Raw genomic sequence first — 22,355 nt, forward strand, 5'->3', positions numbered from 1 at the left:
GACACAAACATCATACCAGAAAATAAATGTAAGCAAAACAGAACAAAAATAATAAACAAGAAACAGAAACAGAAACAGAAACACAAACCACAATGACACCAGATTTTATCCTGGTTCGGATTGCTTTTAAGGACAACCCTACATACAGTCTTGAACCTCCTCGAGAGTAGCCTTTATCTTATTCAAAAACCGATCAGTACAACAGCATGATTGATCACTCTCTTCCCTCTCTATCCCACCCGAATACAATCTTGTTGGAGATTACAAAGAACTTTTTTTGGATACAAGTCTTTCCTCACACACACTGCATTTGAACATAGAGAATGAGAGTGAAATCTAATACACACACACCCCATGCCCTCTATTTATAATAGTGGGCAAATATCCCAACGAAGACTTTTAAATAATTACAGTTTAACCCCTGAACTATAACTAATTATAGATTGCCCTTTCCACTGCTAGACTTTATTCCTAGCTCCCTAAAACTGGCCTTTTAGGCTTTACCACTGTCCTTCCTCTAATGTTTATTTCAAACAAGACTGCTCGAATTTTCAAGACTACTCTATCTACCTACCAATCTACCAAGATATGCTTAAGATTAGGGTAACCTAGGCTGTCTTAAGCTGTCCTTACCCTATTCCAATCTCTATGCCTTAGAATTTCCCAGCTTATCCTTCCCCCCACACTCTCAAACACTGATCTAAACACTTAGCTACACCTTGAGAGTTCTATTTGGAGAAAATGCCAATGAAGCTGCCTCTCAATATACTAGGCATACCACTGGAATACTCATAGCTTCCACATGCACTCAATTTCTTCCAATCTTATATCATACCTAAGGAATTACTATCATACCTAGAAAGACCTTCTAAGCAACCAATCTTTGCTTACCTTTCCCTCTAGCCTCTTATCCCTTGGCTATACTATAAGATCACTTTTCCCTTAGTTTTCACATGGATAATTAGCTGTTCGTGATACCTATTTGATCCAAAGTTAAGCCTTTATGAGCTGTCTTACCTGATGGCCATTTGCCTAGCCTTTCTCCCTAGGCTTTCCCATCTCCGGCATTTCCTTAACTTACAAATAGACACATAGCACTCCACCTATTTAACCTAAGGGATCTTCCACCTAAGTCCAAGATTCTCCCCAAATTTACATGGCTCCATGCCATTCATTTGGATAAGAGTGCATCACCTCTTCTTATACAAGAGGTTCCATTTTTCAGCCTATTCCATAGCACTCAAACCAGAGCCTAAACATCCTTCAAACCCAACATTCCATACTTCACTAATACTTTCTTGTGGTTTTATCTATTCTCATCCTAGGCACCACTCTAAAACTTCTACTCCCTTGCTCATTATCAGCTTGATGATTCTATTTCCCTTTCCCCTCACTATTCACAAGGACCCTCACTGCAAGAGCCAAAGCTATCTTAAATAGTAGCTTACTCCCTCTCACAATCCAGCGCAAGCTTTCACAATGAATATGACCAAAATTGTTTCCAGATTTCCCTATTGCTATACCTTGGTTCATAGGCTAGTTTCGGACATTCCCAAAGGATTATACATGCTGTTTTATTTTTCCAGCATCCCAGATTCCATCCCTTGCCCTTAGCATCAGCTAATTTTATGTCCTATTAGTAGAGTTTTCCCGCATAGGTAAGAATCCTAGCTTTAGAAGTCTTAGGCATACCTATTTCATAACTCTAAACCACCTAACCTTTCACACCAGAAGCAATTTCCAGCAAGCTCATATTCAATTCCTGCAAGCTCATATATGCTTGGGAATTCATTGGGGACACACCATCTCTACTAGGTTCACTTCACCTAGCTCCACCATGAGACAAGGCCTAGATAGGTTTCCCTAGATCCTAGAAACTGATCTCTAATGAGCTTTTGACATATACAAGGTCTGTTTTGGAGACTTCTACTTTGGTGACCTTACCAAACAACATGGTTTATATTCCCTTGTACTTGTAAATTTTTCCCTCCCCCTAATATCCCTAGCCTTAGATACCTTTCTTAGTCCTTGCTCACCATTGTGAGCCATCCTTAACAAATGACACAGCCTAACCTTATCATAGGCTATCCTTTCTATCTTAGGACTCCAATTCTCCTCTATAGGAGAAACCCTTTCTATCTAATTCTCCTAGGGAAATTAGGTTTATGATTAAACAGGGATAAATTTACAGCTTCTAAAATTTGGAACAGCTCCACTATGCATCCTAATTTCTCCCATCTCCAATTCCCTTGACCTTAATTTGTTACCTAGACAAACCATTTCCCCTCCACCATGTCCCTATGGGTAAATACCCATTTCTTATGAGAAGTGCATCATAAACCTAGTGCCTATGCTACTTTTCCTGCAACAACAACAACAACAATTATAGGACATCCCCACTCTCATAGCCAAAACCACACATGGTGTTTGAACATTCGGGGCTGGTTTTTTCTTGGGATTCTTTCTTCCTATTTGGGCAGTCCTTCTTCATATGCCCTTCTTCATGGCAATGGAAGCATTTAACCACTCTCTTGCCATTCCTAGACTTAGACCGAGACCTACCATTTAACCTAGGGTCTCTTTTTCCTGTTCTAGAGTTCACTGTCAAAGCTTCTATGGCAGATTTTTGGGACTCTACCTTGTGTTGTAAATCCTTGGAATTCAAAGCTCCTATCACGACATCTAGGGTCAGCTTATCTCTCCCATGCTTCAAGATATCTACAAAGGTCCCATAAGACTTAGGAAGAGAGTGTAATAAGACCAAAGTCTTATTCTCATCTTCATAACTAATATTTATATTCCCAAGATCCAAACACAGTTTATTAAAACTGTCCATATAGTCTTGCAAACCTTTGACCGTCACTCATCTTGAAAGGAAAAAAATTGTGTTGTGTTTTCAAGTACAGCCGGTTAGAGAGGGTTTTAATCATGTAGAGTGCATCTAACCTATTCCAAAACTCCTCCGTGGTTGTCATCTTTGACACCTCCCGTAAGACTCTGTCTCCTAGGCTTAGAATAAGGGTTTAAAGGGTCTTTTGTTGATTTCCTTTCTCCTTTCACAGATTTCTTTTTTCTGTTCTTCAGGGAGAGACTTGGGTATTTTCTTTTCTGCCTCTATGGCTTCATCTAGACCTAGGTTTCCCAATAAGGCCCTCATCTTCATCTTCCATAGGCCAAAATCATTTTGGCCATCGAATTTCTCAACATCATGCTGTGTGACAGAGGCTGAAGAAGCCATTCCTGCGGGTATGTGTTTAATTCTAATCAATCTTGAAGGTTCTTGATGAGAGACCCGGCTATGATACCAATTTGTTATAATTGGAAGCATTGGCAGTCCAAGAAATCACCTTATGAATCAAGAAATATGTTCACTCTTGGACACTCTCACAATCCTCTCGGTTTGGACACAAACATTATATTAGAAAATAAATGCAAGCAAAACAGAACATAAACAATAAACAAGAAACAGAAATGCAAAGCACAATGACACCAGATTTTATCCTGGTTTGGATTGCCTTTTAGGACAACCATACATCCAGTCTTGAACCTCCTTGAGCGCAGCCTTTATCTTATTCAAAAATCCGATTAGTACAACAGCATGATTGATCACTCTCTTCCCTTTCTATCCCACCTGAATACAATCTTGTTGGAGATTAGAAAGAACTTTCTTGGACGCAAGTCTTTCCTCACACACACTGCATTTGAACATAGAGAATGAGAGTGAAATCTAATTCACACACACCCCATGCCCTTTATTTATAATAGCGGGTGGATATCCCAATGAAGACTTTTAGATAATTACAATTTAATCCCCCAACTATATCTAATTACAGATTGGGATATAAACTTCTATTTAATTTTTCATTGGCCCTAAAAATGCATTGCTTTCATTGATCTTCTTATCTTATACTCTAGACAACTTTTAACAATTACTTTAAATTTCTTGTAATTTCCATTATGTTGAGTAGGAGTACTAGAGCCGTTACAGGCTGTTGGGCAGGGGGATACCTTCTAGAAGGCCCCCTAACCACTTATATATTTAAGAGCCACACGTTCCTAAAAGAGCAATCAATGAGAATATTCTGATTTGCTCCTTTCTCTCTCTTTTCTGTTACTCTCTCTCTCTTCTCTCCCCCTTTGTTTCTAATGGCAACTACCGAATTCCTCATTGGAATTCTACCATCGCCCTTACGTCTGGAACTGATAGAGGGCATGAGGGTATCATGTACCCTCCCTTCCCCTTCTGTTTCATAATGAAACTCTCTCCCAAATTAGGGAAAGAGTCTCCCTACCCCTAATGTGCCATACATTTGCCCTTTGATCCACCATCCAAACATAAGAGAGGCAAAGGATAGGCAAAAATTGCACCATGAAAAATCTATAAAATGAACTCATCAACAAAATAAGTGAAAGGGAATAAACAAATGGAAATCCTCTTTTAGCCACAAAAAAATGGAGAAACAAGAAATTCTGCTTTGAGAAAGCATATATAACACTTTTTGATTTAAACACCACTCATGCAAAAAGAATGATGTTCCAGGCCAATCTCAAACTTTTTTTTGGCATCTCCTCGCCTACATCTTTAAGCTAAACAGATTCAATCAGTTTGTTATCACAAGTAGTTCCTACATGGGATTGGACTAATGATATTTATAATGTTTGAATTCTTGATGTAGATGCTGTAGGCTTCCTCCACTCCTCAGAAATTCCATGATTACCATCTCTAGAATATTGAGTCTCCAATCTCCTCCTTTGATTGATGATACTAATACTGCATAACACCACTTGAAATATCATCCTGGACTGACACTTTCACTTTACTAATGACTAATCTCCCCACGTGGTCTTCTTCCCCGACATTGTGAACATCAATCGCAGTATGAAACTCCTTATGGTTCCCTTCTCTAATGAGCTTTTCTAATTTTGTTTGCAACTTTCTATTTACTTCTTTCTGACAGCAGGAGTCTATCAACTTCTCATCTTCCCTCTTCCATATGCAATTTCTCACTCCCTAAGATAGGCTCTCTACCCTGTTGGTTCATCCAAAATCTTGATGTTTGCTAACAACCCATTTTTCTTGAACCACCCATTTTTCTTGAACCTCACTTTACTAAAGATCTCCACTTGTTATAATTCTTTGTCTATAGCTTCAAATTTCTGTTGAACAAACATTATAATGTGAAGCTCTAGCTAGATCTGTAAAACTCTCCTCTTTAAGCCACATGTTTTCATACCTAAATAGGGAAGGACTGTCAGCTGAGATCTTTGCCTTCAATGTAATAGGGTTGTGTTCAAATCACCACAACAATGATATGAACCTTCAATATTGGAAAAGTACTCTCAAACAAGGTAGACCAATATATATAGGGATAATTACAGAATTGTCAGGACCCTAGTCCTAACTGATGTTTCCTTAGAAGATAGAATTGAAAATTGAGGGAGAAGTAACAAGAATTGAGGGGGAACATACTGAAATTAGGGAAAACTGACTGAAATGAGGGGAGAATCCAAGAGAATGGGGGGAGAAAAATAGACAGAACTTGAGGGAGAACAAGAGAATTCAATAAACTTGATAATTCATACATTCATATCCGGCCATGAGGGTTATGGTTGTCATATATAAGCAGCCCACAATTCTATAGAGCAGTTACCAGTCCTCCACTACTAGTAACTGCTCCTTTAAGTACTCCACTACCTCTCCACTACTCCATAACTAAGAATAATCAGATAATAAAAGTAATAACTAACTACTTCAGCAAAATAAGTGCAAATAGAAATAAAAATAACAAGCTGGTCATGGCAAGAATCATACCCAAGGTTTGCTATAATTTGCACTTTTCATTGAACTTGTTAACATCACCGTTTCATACCTAAACCATTTTAAACCTAACAGAAACATACCTAAGGTCCAAATTTTCATAGAGAAAAATTTCACAAAAATAATCAGTACACTTTTCAAAGGTAGATAAAAGTGTTTGTGAAGTTGCAAACCCAAAAAAATTCATTTGAGGGGCGTTAGTTATCTAAAATTGACTTCTGTAGTTGACTTTTTGATACTTAAAATCCTTTTAATGATTTTTTTTTGGACTCAAGACTTTATCAACACTTCTATTAACAGTTGGAAAGTGAATCGACTATTTTTGCGAAATTTTTCTTCATGAAAATTTAGACCTTAGGTAGGTTTCTTTTAGGTTAAAAAAATTCAGGTATGTTTCTATAAGGTTAATAGGAGTTTAATGAAAAGTGTATATTATGGAAAACCTCAGGTATGTTTATGTAATTATCCTCTATATGTATATTTATATTTATATATCAGTAGGAAACTTCAGAGGTTTTTTCAATAGGCCTAAACCAGCTAATGAGACCTCGTCAAAAGAAAGGTGTTAACTCCTCAAAATTTGGTGAAATAGTGAAATAGAGAAGCTTCTCATCACTTCATCCCTTGTACATCCTTTTCTAGCTGAACCTGATTACCTAGCAGTGGAGGCCTTGTCCAAAGGTGGCATCAACTCCTCAAAACTTGATGTATGAGAGGAGTCTTTTTGTCAAATTACTTGTTCTAGTACACTCAATCCTGTTGTGGACAAACTTGATCGCAGTAAAATCATTCCCGAGTAGCAAGGACAATTCCATGAGGCTGTCACCCTAGGTAACTGCTCCAAGGCTTTCCTCTTCTCAGCATCTTGTGATGATCATACACCATTGAGAAAGCTTTGGAAAAGCTTAATTAACATTGTTAAAATGGCAAATAAAAGAACATGAGGAACACCACCAACTTGGAAAGCTGTTAATGTCATAGTAAACCAGAATAACCCTAGCCACTCATGGCATCCAAATTGACCTCCATCATCTGACAACCACTTCGCAAACTTTTCACAATTTCCAAGGCCAACTCCTCATTTAGTTTCTAAAATTGAAAAGATTTACCTTTCCGCTTCCTTGGCAACAATTTGATCTTGACCCTCCTGTTGGGGTATTTAACTAGGTGGGAGATTATGCATAAGGGAAAAGAATAAATGTCAACCTCAACTCCTCCTGACCATAACCCTCAAAAGGGATTCTCATGAGCTGACTGAATTTTTAGGGCTTGTTAAGGCCTAATTTTATGCATTATGCTCCTTAACATTTAAAAATTCAAGCACCCAAGTTGTTGGAGGTATCCCACGCTTCTAGTGCCTCCTTGGCCAATGGCTTAGTCTACGCCATCATAACAAACATATACATGTCCAAGGTGTTAGGTGTTCCATACTTTCTACCCTCCATATCCAACATTTTAGCATCCACCATCATAAACACGTGTATTCTGCCTGTAAAACACCCATACAGGCACATGAATGCTTCTCATCAACACCCCTCCTTGGGCGACATTAATAAAGGACTACCCCTTTGGGAAACCTTCTTTACTCAAATACATCCCATGTTTGATTTAGAAGGAAGAAGACCTTGATCCAAAGAATGAGAATGTTTGATATAATATGGAAGCTCCTTTTCCACTATACCCTCTTAAAATAGTCTTTCTTTCAATGACAGACTCGACGAAAATTAGTGATAAGTTCACAATTCAGCCCTACTCTGTACCAACACACTGATTCTCTGCTTAGAGGGGAGAAGGTTCTTGGGTGAGGTGGTTAAATTCCACTTGGAATTAAAGGCTTCACTGTCTTGCGTAATCCCTAGTAGACCACTTCCAAGGCCCTCCGTATATACAACTTATCCAAAACTAGGAGGTTTGGCTAAATGACCTAACATGGGGCTTTTTAGGACATTGGTGCAAACTAAGATGGTGGAGAACTAGTGAAGAAGTTTGATGTAGGGCGAAACAAAATGACCACCCAAAAATGCAGAATTAGTGCTAAGATCAGTATAGGTTCAAAGTTGGAATGATAGTATGATATTTAGGATTTAAGAAAACCTTAAATGCTGATGGTGTCAATTCTTCATCTTCTTCACCTATTCTGGACAATGTGCAATGGGTTCCTATCAACCAGCTAGAACCATTACTGGATGAAGAGCTGTTGGGTGACATCATTGGAGGCAGCAACATCAATGGTGTCAGTGGACTGGTGACATCCAGATCAGATCCATCTATCCTCTTTCTCTGCCTGTTTGCCTCCCTCCCTGCAATTTCCGGCCAAGGAGAACGGAGAAGAATGGAGAAGAAGACTGGTTGCTGGTAGCGAGGCGGCATCAGAGAGCAGCAGGTAACTGCTGCTTGCTGGTTTCCCCTTATTCCTTTTTTTTTAGTTTTAATTAGAAAAGGAGATTAAGAGCGAGATTAAATATTAATTTAACTTAATTTAATTTTAATTAATATCATTATTGCTAAAAACAAACGGAGGGGGTGTCTGAGCTAAAAATATAAACCATGGGGACCTGTAGAAGCGTTTTTACACATGACCCAAACTACGGTCTGGGTGTAATTTACTATAAATTAAAATATGCTGATTCTCTAATCTTGCCACGTTGAAAAGTAACTCAGATTTGATTAAAAAAATTTGATAACATTAATGTGAGGCGGGACAGTAAAATTTGCAGAAAGTAGGGAAAGAAAGAGAAGAGATTATGAAGGAGGAGCTTGTGAGAAGAAGAAGCAGGGAGAAGAGAAGAACAAAGAAAGAAGAGCGAAATCTTCAAAAAGGGGAAATCAATAATATTCAGTCATCGAGTATGAATAAAAGCTACATTATGTTGCCTATTTATAGGCAATTAAAAGATAACATCTAATAAAAAATGATTATGATCTCTAAAATCAAATATAACTCTATCTAATCCCTAAATCATATAAAATTCTATCATCTAAACAACTATAATAAATCAAAACAGAACTTGATAAAACAAGATAAAACCTAGTCTAAATCTTTAAACCAGTCTAAATCTTATTTTAAAATCAAAATCAAAATATCCCTATCATAATGTTCATTTTTCGATCAATTCTCTTCAACTTGTCTTTTTTAGTCCAAGTATTTCCTTGACTTTTCATTCTAGCACATCTTTAAAAGCATTTTGTTACACTGTTGGTAAGTGTTGCACTTAATCTTTGATTGTAGTTACTTCACCATCAATTCCCCAATAACAAATAAGTTAGAAACATTAAAGATTGGTGTGATTTCTAGATCAGATGGCAGTTATTTTAGATAGGTATTATCACTGATTTTCTGTAACACTTTAGATGGCCCAAACTTCCATGACTTGAGTTTATGATAAGTAAAATGTTACTCTCCTCAAGCGCAGTACTAAGGCACCTTCTTTGATGCAGCGTGTAGTGCGTGTGTCAAGAAAACACACAAAGAAACCCTTGAAACAATAAGTTTCAAGTATCCTTGAGAGAACAAAGTTCAACGACCAAAGCTGGACTCTGAACTAGGTGCAAGAACCGAAGCTGCTTGTTGGAAAAAATCGAATTGGTTTGTTGGAATTTATTGAATAATAAAATTGATTACAACTCCTAAATTCTAGGTAATATTGATAGAGTTTGGCTAATCTATCTAATACTTGTAAATAAAATCCAACTAGAATTCTAATAGAAATAAAATCCTAACAAACATGAAATAGAATTAACATCCTAAAACATATGAAGTATTAAAATACTATTTTGTTACTGTTCCAGTGCTATTGTTTCGGTTTGGTCGGGTTGGCCTTAGGATGGGTCTTGATTGGTGACCACATTATTGAGAGCATAGTTCTAAAAGGCAATAGGCGCATCGAGGTGCATAGGGTTTTGGAGCCTGAGGTGTGAGGCGCACGAGGCAAAGCGCACCTTTGGGAAGCGAGACGCACATTTCATAAAAAAAAAAAAAAAAAAAAACTCAAATATTTTAAAATCATATACAACTATCAAATTATCAATAATAACACATGCATATCATTCTTGATTCATCATCTTCAAATTCTAAACTAACATCAAAGTTGATTCATTCATCATGCAAATTCTAAACTAGAAACATTATTAAAGTTCAAACTCAAAGTTTCAAACTCAAACAAGTATCAATCATCATATAAAGTTCTAAACAAACACATAAACACTACAAGTCCACAATCAATAAAGAAATTTTAATCAATCATCATCAAGAAGATCATTAACATCAAGGTCAATATCTTCATCATCCTCTTCAATCACCCCTTCATCTTCTTCTTCCTCTCCCTCTTCCAAGTCTTCATCATCTTCGGTCTCTGTCTCACTTTCCTCATTCTCTTCAATCTCCTAAATTACTCGCTGCTTTGAAGTTGAAGCCAAAGTTGAACTTGATTGTGATCGAGTTTGTTTAATTTTAAATCGATAACTAGGCTCTCCAACTCCTGCAGCTGCAACAACATTACTCCATGTCAACCCATCCCCAACATCATTTGGAAAAATAGTTTCATCATCTTTATCATTCTCCTCATCAAGCTTTCCAGTCAACCATTTATTGCTTCATCAATGTGGGTCAATATGATAGGGTTAGTGGTATCACGCATTTGATACCTACGCCTCAATGCTCTATTGTATTTCACAAACATCAAGTTGTTTAAATGAAGTTGATCAAGCCTGTTTCTTCGTTTAGTATGAAGTTACAACAATTCATGCAAAAACATACTATGAATAAGCTACATGAAACAAACTAACTACTAATAAAAATTGCAAGTGTTATATGTACAATGCACTTACATTTTCAAGCACACTCCAATAACGTTCACACCCATATGAACTACAAGTCAAGCTAAGAATTTTAATTGCAGAATTTTGCAATGTGGGTGTTGACATTTTATATGAAGCCCACCATTTAGCTGTCCAATAAAATTCATAGGTTAATTATTATCTATTATCTAAAATGATTATATACATAATGTAATATATATATGTGTATATCTGGTGATTTCTCAGCTCTCTTTCTAATAGCCATATAGTTTCTAAAGAACCCATTTGCCTTGTTATACATTGAAAGCTCAGCATCAATTTGGTCTTGAATCTTTACATTTGGATTTAACTTTTTAATGCATTCATATAAGCTAGTCATGATCTCTGGATCTATACGTTTAGCCTTGTAGAAATATTTTGGATTCAAGTATCAACTGTCATGACCCTAAGGTTTAGCTAGGGTCTAAGAAGGAATTGGGGAGGATTCGGGAGGGAAACGGAGAAGAATTGGAGGGAGATATACAGCAGAAATCAAAAGAAATGAGAGAGAATTAAGAAGAATGAGATGGAGAAAGTAAGGAGGGAAAATATGAATTTACTATGTTATTTTCAGCATACCTTTCTCTACATACTAGGGCCTTTTTATAGGTTATTCAACAGTAAATGAAATCTGGAAAATAGCACTCATGTGCTCCTAACAATTCACAAAATACCTCCTTCTAACTACTACAACCTTATTACAATAATACCCTTCTAACTACCCTTGAGTTGTGACATTCCCTTCCCCTTGAAAGGTTTCTTGTCCCCAAGAAACTTATTACAACCAAGCTATCGTTTCTTTATCCAATGCCCATCTTCACCCATTGGTTTCTTCTTCGTTTTTCCTTCTTCTTATCTTATTTTTCCCTTTTTTTTTCCTTTCATCTTGTTTCGCTTTATCCTTCTGCTTCCTCCATTGCTCCAAATCAGAAACATATTGCTGAAAGGTTTTAGTGTAATCAATATCATGCAAGCATCCTCCCTTAATCTCTAACCATTCTTGAACTGCCCTCAATTGGTTATCCACTTCGATTAAGGCACAAGTTTCCTCTCAATTGATTGATTTCTCAGTTGGAGTTACTTGATCCATAGTAGGTAATTTAGCAACTCCTTCCATTCCTATTCCTTCAAAAGAAATAGATTTAAGATCTCCACAATCTAAGATTGTTGTGGCTGTTTCCACTCCAAGATCTTTGGCTCCCGGATTGCTAGCAAACATCTCAGCTTCATCCTCATCAGTTACCTCCTCCAACGGTGTTATATTGAGGGTTTTAGCGATTGGATTTCCAATACCAGTGAGAGTGCTTGGGATGCTGCCAACTGTTGGACTGCCATCCCCCAATTCTTCGATCCCTTCTACTGTTTCTTTTTCTTCCTCATCAGCTTCTTGCATCTCTAGATTAACAGCCTTAGAAGCTCCATTGATCATATAGGTTTTGGTCCTTTCTCCAAACCGGTTACACAAGTCAATTACAAACTGCGACTAGCTCAATTCCACCCTTCCCCAGCTCCAATTCTGGAACCAAACGTATGGAATTCCACTCAGATTAGCTGTAGCCATTTTTACCTTCTCCTTTTCAGCTACTCGGTGTTGGTAGAACACCCATTCACATTGCCGGATCCACCATTTTGGCCTATCCTTGTCAAACACCGGAATAGCCAATGGAGCAATAGTGGCCCAATCAACACTTGGAATTGAGGTCGATAAAGTCCAATTAGTAGTATGAAATTTATGTGAACACAGGATCAACAAATGATCCAGTTGCCTACGGAGGTCCTTAATTTCCTTTGTTGCAGCAATTAGTCCTTCGACCATCTCTTTAGTTCAATTTCTTGAAATTGCACCCTGTAACAGCCTCTTGATCAGCCTCTTAAGGATCCATTCGGAAACTCCTCCTTGTATTAAAATTCAGCAATCCTTAACTTCAGAATTCCGTCTCTTAAAATGATCAACTGCCTCAGAAAATCGATCTTCCATAGGGCATTGTTCTGTGCAATCTTCCTTAATCTCTGATGCAGGAGCAACCTCCAAAGTTCAGTTGTTGCTGAACAGCCTCTAATAATCGCCTGATCTGAAATGCAGCCGTGACAATCACTCGGCTCCCTGAGTCTCCTTCAAGATCAGATCGGAATCGCTATAGAACAACAATTCCCCGCCCCTGTAATAGCTTCCAAAGACCACAAGCTGCTTCTGGAAAATATCGATTCCCTTCTTACCACTTCCGACCGCAGCTTCCTACTTGCCTCAACCTCAATTCATCCATGGTTGATCTTCAGGTTGCCTAATCGAATTTGCCTAACCGTTTGGTGTTAGGACAAATCAATGCGGCAGCCATAGCATGCACCTAAAGCTGGATTTCTCTTTCTGGATCCTGCGTTGCTTGGCCTTGCTGCCTTCTGATCACAAACAACAGCACATCACGCGTACTGGTCTGTTACTTAACCTAACAGAATCAAAATCACCTTCCGATCAAGTGAGGAGCAGCCAAAAGTTGATCGCAACAGCCAATAGTGACTTCCCCTCCAGCTGGAATCGGTGTCTTTGTCTCTCAATTCAGTTAATCCAATCGATCTCATGCAATAAATTGGAGCAGCTCACTAAGCGATGACTCCAGACTTTAGAAACACGATCAAAATCCAAGCAATTTCTAGTTCATACCATCCGAGAATCTGAAGAAAACTTCTTGAAGCACATGAAATTAACGAATGGCAAATTCATACCTGGCAAAGAGGTTTTTACTTATATCACAGAGTTTTCGTTGGATCAATAAGAGGCTTCTGATTCAATTGCTAGCTTCCTTCAGTCAATCAGATTCAATAATCGCCCCAACCCATGCCCAATCACCGTCCAATTGGCTCCAGAATTTTCCAGAGTTTTGCTGCTTCTTGAATCTCCTTTCGTAACTTGTTCGATTCCACACCCAATCATCGACCAACTTCTCATTTTCGGTGCTACTTCTGTTGCTCCCTCTAATTAGCTTGAAAAATTAAATCAATGTTCGGTCGGAACTCTTTCAGCTTGCAACGTCTTCTTGATTTTGATTTTGCAGCTGAGTTGTCTTTTGATTTCGAGCATCAGCCTCCGTCAGACCTTGCTACAAATTCTCGATTCTGAAAGCTGCCTGATCGGATATGCTTTTGCTTCGCCACACTTCGTCACTTCTTCTGTGATTCAACACAACTCAATTCTGAGTCACTTGCCTGATCTCAACACCAATTCAAGCCGCCCTCCTCCGTTTAACGATTCCGGCGCAGCCAATAACATTTGCCTTCTAGGATTAATTTGAATTCCGCTTCACCTCTCAGATCAGACAGATCCAAATCTTAATTTTGAACTCAATCGCATGCAAGTTCTTCGAACTCAATTGTTGCTTGACGTGCATGAATTATAGATTTCCGAAATCACCTCAGCCTCGTCTTCACTAGAGTTTGATTGAAATCCCAGCCAAGGAAGGATTGGCTCTGATACCATTTGTCACGACCCTAGGGTTTAGCTAGGGTCTAGGAAGGAATTGGGGAGGATTCGGGAGGGAAATGGAGAAGAATTGGAGGGAGATATATAGCAGAAATCAAAAGAAATGAGAGAGAATTAAAAAGAATGAGATGGAGAAAGTAAGGAGGGAAAATATGAATTCACTATGTTATTTTCAGCATACTTTTCTCTACATACTAGGGCCTATTTATAGGCTATTCAACAGTAAATGAAATCTGAAAAATAGCACCCATGTACTCCTAACAACTCACAAAATACCTCTTACTAACTAATACAACCTTATTACAATAATACTCTTCTAACTACCCTTGAGCTGTGACACCAACCAGCAGTGTGCATGGGGTGATGAAGCTGAATATCGTATCGTTTATCAATGATCTGAAAAATGGGTGCATACTTCTTTTCATCCCCATTAAAAGAGTTAGCAATCGCTTCTTTGGCCCTATCCATGGCCTCATATATGTATCCCATAGCCGGCTTCTTCTCACAATCCACTAAGCATAGTACACGCACCAATGGACTGGCCACCTTTAAAGCATATACAACATTATTCCAAAATGAAGGCATCAAAATCACTTCTACAACCTTTTTAGCCCCCACTTGCTTGTCAACCACTCCTTAGAGGTAAACATCCTTCTAGTTGCTTTTTAGACTATGCATTCTGCCTAAAGTGATAAAGGCAGTTGCAAACCGTGTTTTTGCAAGTCTTAACAACTCTTTCTTGTCAATAAACCTTCTAAGCATGTTTATTAGACCCGAACGAGTATAGATGTAGCTATTCACCATAACAGCTCTCTCAAATGTCTTCTTCATATTAGGCAACTTGAAAATATCTTCCAACATTAAATCCAAGTAGTGCGCTGCACATGGTGTCCAAAACAACCTAGGATATTTTGCCTCCAAAAATCTTCTTATTATTATTTAGAGTAAAATTAACAAGATATTAGTAAATAATAAATATCTAATGAATATTCAAATTGTTCTATTTATAAACATAATACAAATTACAAAAATGAATTCATATCTGCTAAAACATTGTTTGAAGCACTATCGGTGAGCACTTGCACCACATTTCTTACTCCAATCTTTTCCACACATTTATTTAATGATTAAAACATCTTTTCCCTTGTCTTTAAATAGCTGGAACCATCAACAAGACTCTAAAAACATACTTCCTTTAGGAGAATTGACTAAAAAGTTAATCAATGTCCTTTCTCTCTTGTCTTTCCAGCTATCTGACAACATGGAACATCCATATTTGGCCCATGCCTCTTCATGATCTTTCATCATTGTACGTGTTGCTTCCACCTCTTGTTTGAGAAGGGGAACCCTAACTTCATGGTAACTAGGCGGCTTCACACCCGGACCATACTTATCAACTGCTTCTATAAAGACTTTAAAAGTGTTATATGTCACTGCATTGAATGGAATGCTTGCATCATACATCCATCATGCAAAGCTTCTACAAACTTAAGCTCTTAACTCTTTTTTTTTGCAAAATCATTCTTACCCAACCTTATTTGCCTTCCTTTACTCTTGCTTTTTAACATAGTAACTTCTTGGTCTTTAAGAAAAACATCAAGTGGACCCTTTTGTATTGGCCCTTTAGCACTACCAGTACCGCTTCCACTTCCGGTAGATATATTGGGTCTTTTTCTACTTTGTGGCAGCGGCTCCTCCTCATCATACCCTTCACCAAATTTCGCTCATCCCTGTCATTCTTCTTCTTTTGCATGTACTCTCCAATATCTTGTTTTATTAATGGAGGACATTTTGGACAAGCTTTAGTATTCCTAAAACTATCCACAAGATGTTGTTTTGCCCGAAATATGCCACCTTTCGTTACTTTAAGACAAAATTTACATGCGATGGTATTTCTATCATTAGGATCAGCTTCAAAGTAATTTCATACCAGGTTAGTTTTGGAAGTTGTCGATGACATTGATTGGACTGTTTTAACACATTTCCAACTTCCACAAAATTCTCCAATCAACAAGAAAACAACAACCGTATAAAGAGAGGCGGGCTCGGCTCGACAACAACGAGGAGAGGAAGATCGGGTCGATTGGCGGCTGGTGCTAGAAAAGATGGGAGTTTCCGGTGGCTGGACAGCTTGAGGAGGGTGTTTTCGGCGGCTTCCAAGGTGTTTTCGATGGCTGGCTTGATGGTTAGAAGGAGAGGGAGAAGATGGGAGTGACGTCGGGAGGAAGATGGGAGTGACAAGCCGACTTGCTGACTTGGGCTGCCCAGGTTTTAAATAAAACCTAGGTTTCATGAAGCGCGCCTCATGCCTCGGCATCTCGCCATGCAAGGTGAGGGCCTTCTGGAAAACTCATCGCCTCGGCCTAGTCGAGGCGCCGAACTAGCGCCTTGCGCCTAGGCGCGCCTTTAACATCTATGATTGAGAGAACAAATTTCAACGATCAAAGTTGGACTCTCAACTAAGCGCAAAAACTAAAGCTGTTTGCTGAAAAAAATTGAACTGGTTTGTTGGAATTTATTGAATAATAAAATTGATTACAACCCCTAGGTTCTAGGTAGGTTTATAGAGTTTGGCTAATCCATCTAATACTTGTAACTAAAATCCAACTAGAATTCTAATAGAAATAAAACCCTAACAAACATGAAATAGAATTAACATCCTAAAACATATAAAGTATTAAAATGTTGTTCCGCTACTATTCCAACGCTATTGTTCTGGTTTGGTTGGATCGGCCTTGGGCTGGGTCTTGATTGGTGACCACATCACTCTTCAAATTCCTTCTCTCAATGATGTTGATTAGCAACTTAAGAATAAGCCTCCATCACTCTTCCTTAATGTTAATCTGACCTCTTCATGGACATAGAGTACGTTTAGCAAAAACCTCTTCTCACTTTTAACTTCTTGGGAAAAGGCCCAAGTCAAACATGTTGAGCTTGCAACCCATATGCAGTCCTGAATGGTGTCTTGTTACTGTTCATATTTATTTGAATTATTGTAGGCAAATTCAGTGTGTGGTATTATGAAATCTCACGTTTTCACATTATTTCCAATAAGGCATCCCAACATGTTTCCCAAACTTTGGTTGATTGCTTCTATTTGACCTTCCATTTGTGGATGACAAGTGCAGGAATACTGATGCTCAGTTCCAATTCCTCGATAAAGTTCTCAAAAAGTGCCTTGTGGATTTGAAATTCTATCATAAACAATAAATAGTTAAGAACTTAATGCAGTCTCACCACTTCCTTGGAAAACCAATTGAGCAATATCTGCTGCATCTAAAATCCTAAAACATGGAATATGGTGTCATCTTTGAAAATTGATCAACCTCAACAAAAAGGAACTGAATCCTGCTACAATCTTAAGAAGTTCCAAGACAAAATCTATTCTCAAGTGAACTCAAGCTGCTTTATTTGCTCAGCTTGAGTTTACAACTCTGTTTTATGAACTTAACCTGCCAAATTGACAAGCTGGATACCTTCACCACTCTGTCCACATCCCATCTTCTTCTCTATGCCAAACTGTTCTCCTAAGCTATTACCATGAAGCTCCCTGATAATCTTCTCATACAAATATCCTCTAGAATGCACATTTAATTGCCTTGACTAATAGCCATCGTGGAACCTGTAAGGCAACATTTCTGCATTGGACAACCCTTGCAAATCAGCTACGATGTCATTGAAACTAGGATCAGTTTTATACTAATCTTTCAACTCTTTGAAGGCCCTGCATTGCAAAATATTTACCCCTTACCACTTCTATCAAAATGTCCAATATCCCCTACGGTTGCTTTGCTGGTTGTGGCAGCCTCTTGACTACTCTAATGGGCAATTTGATCATTCTGAACAGCATTGGAATTACCATGAGTCCTCTCATACATAGGGCTCCTTACATTGTAGAACAAAACTCTTTCTTAGCCATTAATGCAGGTTGTTGAGAATGTTCAACTTTGTATAAACAGACTACTCCAATCTCATCTCTTATTCAAACCAACAAGATAATGGGGCGTCATTTGTTCATTAGTTTCATTCTGACCAACTTCAATTGAAAGGTAATTAAATTGCAAAGTATAATCCTCTACCATCATATGATTTTACTTGAATAGAATCTCTTAACAACTCTATGCCACAATCAGCAAGCAAAAGATTCTTCTGCATCTTCTCTTTCTTGCACTCTCAAGTGTTATTTATGGGTTGCCTTGTCATGCACGTTGCTCTTCAACTCTCTTCCAACATTTAACTGCAGTGCCCTTCAGCTTAAGTTTTACAAACATCATCTTCCTATTTTCTACTGTTAATCTCCACCCAAAGTAATCCTCCAAGCTAGCTTCCTAATTTAAGTAGTCTGTTGGATGCACATCTTTCCATGGAAATCACCAAAGTCAACTTTGATGCCACCACCATTCAAATCAAGATAATGTATTAACCTTCTTTCAATGCACTTCTTGTTGTATAATTAGCTGGTCCTACATCATGAAAGGGGTTTTCATCTTCTCCATCTTCAGGTTTGTCCTCAAAACCACGTTCTGCTAAAGGGTTGGGTCACCTTTTGGACTCCATTTGTTCTCCTGGATGTTCTTGCTGATATAAAGCTCGCACAATTAGTGACAAATCTTAAATCACACACCTTCATCTCAGCCCATTATTTTTGCTGGGCTTGATCGAGTCTTCCACGTCCTCTACCACCTCCAACATGGCTCCCAAGCAAAAATTCTAACACACATTTTTGCCTTGGTACCACTTGATATTAGGTGAGATGAAACGATAGTAGGGAAAAAAGTGGACTAAGATCACTGTAGTATGGAACATTTAGAGGTTGTTTGGGTGTTGAAAATAATTTATAGTTTTTTATCTCCAATTTTCTATAAAATCTCTAGTTTTCATTTTTTGTAGAAAATTTAAAAAATGAGTTCAAATGTTAGTGCGGAGAATTAATTTTCAATCTAGAAAAATTGGAACATAAAAAAGAAAGAAAGATGCTTTTCTTTGGTGTAACTTGTGTTAGAGAAGATGGAGATGATTTTCCAAAATTCCTAAAATGAGTTTGAGAAGATTGTGTTGTTAAATGTCTTGTATATATATACATGTATATATCCCCAACCCAATAGGCCAAAATTCTTGCTGTGTTTCATTGAAAAACAGCAAGATTTGTTCATTTTTGGTTTTTAGATTTGTGTTAGTGTGTTTAAAGGTCTTAAATTCTAGATTTATTTTTTTCAAATTTGTCTCATTTTGTTTTGTATTTCAGCTTGGCTGGGGATCAGGGCGGGTTCTAAGATCCTTGTTCCTGATTGGGTTGGGGGATGGGGTTAACAATTTTTACCCTGTTTGGGTACAGTGTGGGGTATGGATATCAGGATCGGGGCTGGGTGGGCAAAACTCAGCCCTCCGCTGCCCCTTTGCCACTCCAGAGCATGACAGAAGTAATCATTGTACTTTTATCACCTCTAGTCTGAACAAGTCCCTGCACTTTTGTAAGCCTTCATCCCACATGGCTGGCAACTTCCCTGATGTTGTCTTTGTGGGTTCTGATTCTAACTTCTCCCTCTGCTCCCCCATTATCATCTTCATCATCATAAGCTGGGATTTTAGCTCTCATCATATCTTGTGTCATGCCTATACCTCAAACTCTAATCTCCCTACTTCCCTCCCCTCAGCCTTGGCAAAACACACACAAAATAAAAAATAACAGTAAGAGGGAAGGCCTAAAACAATATCTCTTACTTGTTTCTACTCTATAATCTAAGCATCTGTATATGAACTAGGGTTGATATTTAACATTTTCTATTTTTTTCTTGAATTTTCTATGAGCCATGAATTCTTTTTATGAAATTATAAACTATTGTTGTGATTTTTTCAAAATTTTTGTTGGCAACTGTTCTAAAGATGGTGACCAAAGCAAAAATCTAATTCTATAGCAATGCCATGCTGTTTTGCCTTTATTCATGATGACCAAAGTTGGTGGATCTGGTCTTTTATCCACCTCTGCTTCTGTTGAGTGATTAAACATGAGAAATATAATTGATTTCTATTGGAGAGTTAGATTTGTATAAGAAAATATGATTTAGAAAATAAATACATATTCACAATAGAAAATAATTGTGCACTATTGAGCATAATGTGTTAAAAAAATCTGACGATGGTTTTGCCTTTTATGCATATTAACATCTGAATTGGTGGTTGGTTGCCTGGTTGATTTTGCATTAACGTTAACTCTTTTTTATTTAATTTTAATTGCACCTTGTGATGGGTTCGGTTGCTTGTATTCACAGCCTTATAACATGGTGTTATCTGTTACAGAGATAATTGATTGGATGGTATCAAATGACATGGAGGTTAGAGCAGTGAACATCGTTTATGATTTTGGCCTGGAGAGTAGGTTCCCCCCTCAGACAATTTTGTCATCATTTATAAGGGAGTCAAAAGCGAATTGGAAGAAAGCAAAAAAAGCAGCACTGGGTTCAATTCCAGCAGTGGTATGTGTAGTTTGAACTCTTTTTTGCATAAATTTCTTTAGGATTTTAGTTTGCCAATCCAGAAATTTTGTAATTCCATGCAGACTGGAGCAAACAGAAAGCATCTACGAAATCTGAAACTTGCAATCAAGTGTTCAGAAGATCACAATATAGACCTATCAAAGGCTTTTAGTGGATGGAAAATCAGTGACGCTGTATCTAGCCTTGAAAAAGAAATTGCCGATCTTAAGAAAAAAAGTCAAGAAGAGAAGGCAACAAAGAGAAAAGCGGATCAAGTAGAATCCTCAGAGAAATTCAGAAGCCAAGAGCCGAAACGACCGAGGTTTGCTGGAAACTGGGCGCCACAACAGCAGAGGGATTCTGCATTTGGCAACGAAAATGGCATTTCTGAACGTATCTCACCCATACATGGTGGATATCCTCCCAGTCATATCAGTGGTTTCCCTGCTGCTTCCTCATCATCTCTGCTGCTGCATGGGGCTGGGGTGCCTTCAATTGTTGGAGCTGGCATTTTAGCTGGAACTGATGGTAGTATTTTGGCAAGAGGGCCTTACTCCGGGGTTCATGGGCGGATCGACAGGGCTGGACAGGTCATCGGTGACAATGGTCTCCCGTATGGGTGGCGTGGAGGAGAGTATGCCTCGAGAGAGAGATTAATCGAGCGAGAGCTAGCTGAGTCGGCAGCCCTGAGGGCTAGGGGATTGCTGGGTTCATTGCCGGGGCAGGCGCGGGAAGGGTTTGCCGGACTGCCAAGATCCTCCATTGGTGGTGGTGGTGGTTCGAGCAGGAATACAAACTCTGATCTCTATCAGTTTGCGGACAGTGTTGTGGAAAGTGAAGCATTTGGGGGGGCGCGTCGTGGTGCATCCTACTTGTATTAATTAATTAAGCGAGCGGATGAAGTGGCAACTGTATCTAGTCGGTCATTCCTACAATCCCCTTCCTTGCTTGTGCCTGTACGGCTGTACCTGTTCCTTTGCGGCGGCTTTTTGGAATACTCGACGCATAAAGTATTTAAACGACTGTTATTCTCTCTCTTATCTCTCTTGAGTCTTAGAAAGGGGGGCTGATGCAATTTGATATTGAACTTTATGTAGAAATTGGGGTTGGGTTTGGGGTAGGGGTAGGGGTAGGGGTAGGGGTAAGGGGGCTTCAAACTCCATTTTGTTTTGTCCATCCTTAAGAGACCAACATCTATTTGCATTGCAGAAGTAAGGATGAAAAACTTTGGCAGAAAGAGCTTCTTTCTTTTATATGCCCCAACCATTTCAATTCATTCCCCTTTATCCAATCGCTACTCTACTAATGCTCCTGACGTGTGACATAAGACAAAAATGTTTTACACAATTTTTTATTTTATCTTTTTAATGTCTCTTTGCATGGTAAAATATGTTTTAAACATTAGTTGCATGTATATAAACGTGTATATATATATATATAAATGTATGAATCATGAATGTATATATCAAGATTTTAGGGCACGGGGATAAACACAAAAGTATACGCAAATGAGAAACGACAAATTATAAGAATTAGGATAGAAGAACATGGCAATATATGTGTTATTATTATTTTTATATAATTATAAAAAATATAAAGATGTTTTCATAAAAAGAAACAATAGTTTATTCGCATTGGTGTAAGAAGGAAAATCGCTTATGAATTTTGAATTGAAAAGTTATTTTATACAATTTGATGTAAAATATGTTTATTATAAAAATATTTTTGCATCCTTTTTTTCAATTAAATACTA

The 22,355-nt window shown here is 38.1% G+C and overlaps 1 protein-coding gene across 1 annotated transcript in view; it reads left to right on the top strand.

Moving 5' to 3' along the window:
* The window catches only part of LOC127789867 (protein FRIGIDA), a 42,075-nt gene extending 20,440 nt beyond the window's left edge, over positions 1 to 21,635 (top strand). The window contains exons 2-3 of the mRNA XM_052318918.1: positions 20,427 to 20,602; positions 20,686 to 21,635. Coding sequence (XP_052174878.1) covers positions 20,427 to 20,602; positions 20,686 to 21,483 — 974 coding nt within the window. The 3' untranslated portion in view covers positions 21,484 to 21,635. The remainder of the gene's footprint in view (positions 1 to 20,426; positions 20,603 to 20,685) is intronic.
* Positions 21,636 to 22,355: the final 720 nt, after the last annotated feature.

Source organism: Diospyros lotus, chromosome 14, assembly GCF_014633365.1.
Source record: "Diospyros lotus cultivar Yz01 chromosome 14, ASM1463336v1, whole genome shotgun sequence".
In the NCBI taxonomy this organism is placed as follows: domain Eukaryota; kingdom Viridiplantae; phylum Streptophyta; class Magnoliopsida; order Ericales; family Ebenaceae; genus Diospyros; species Diospyros lotus.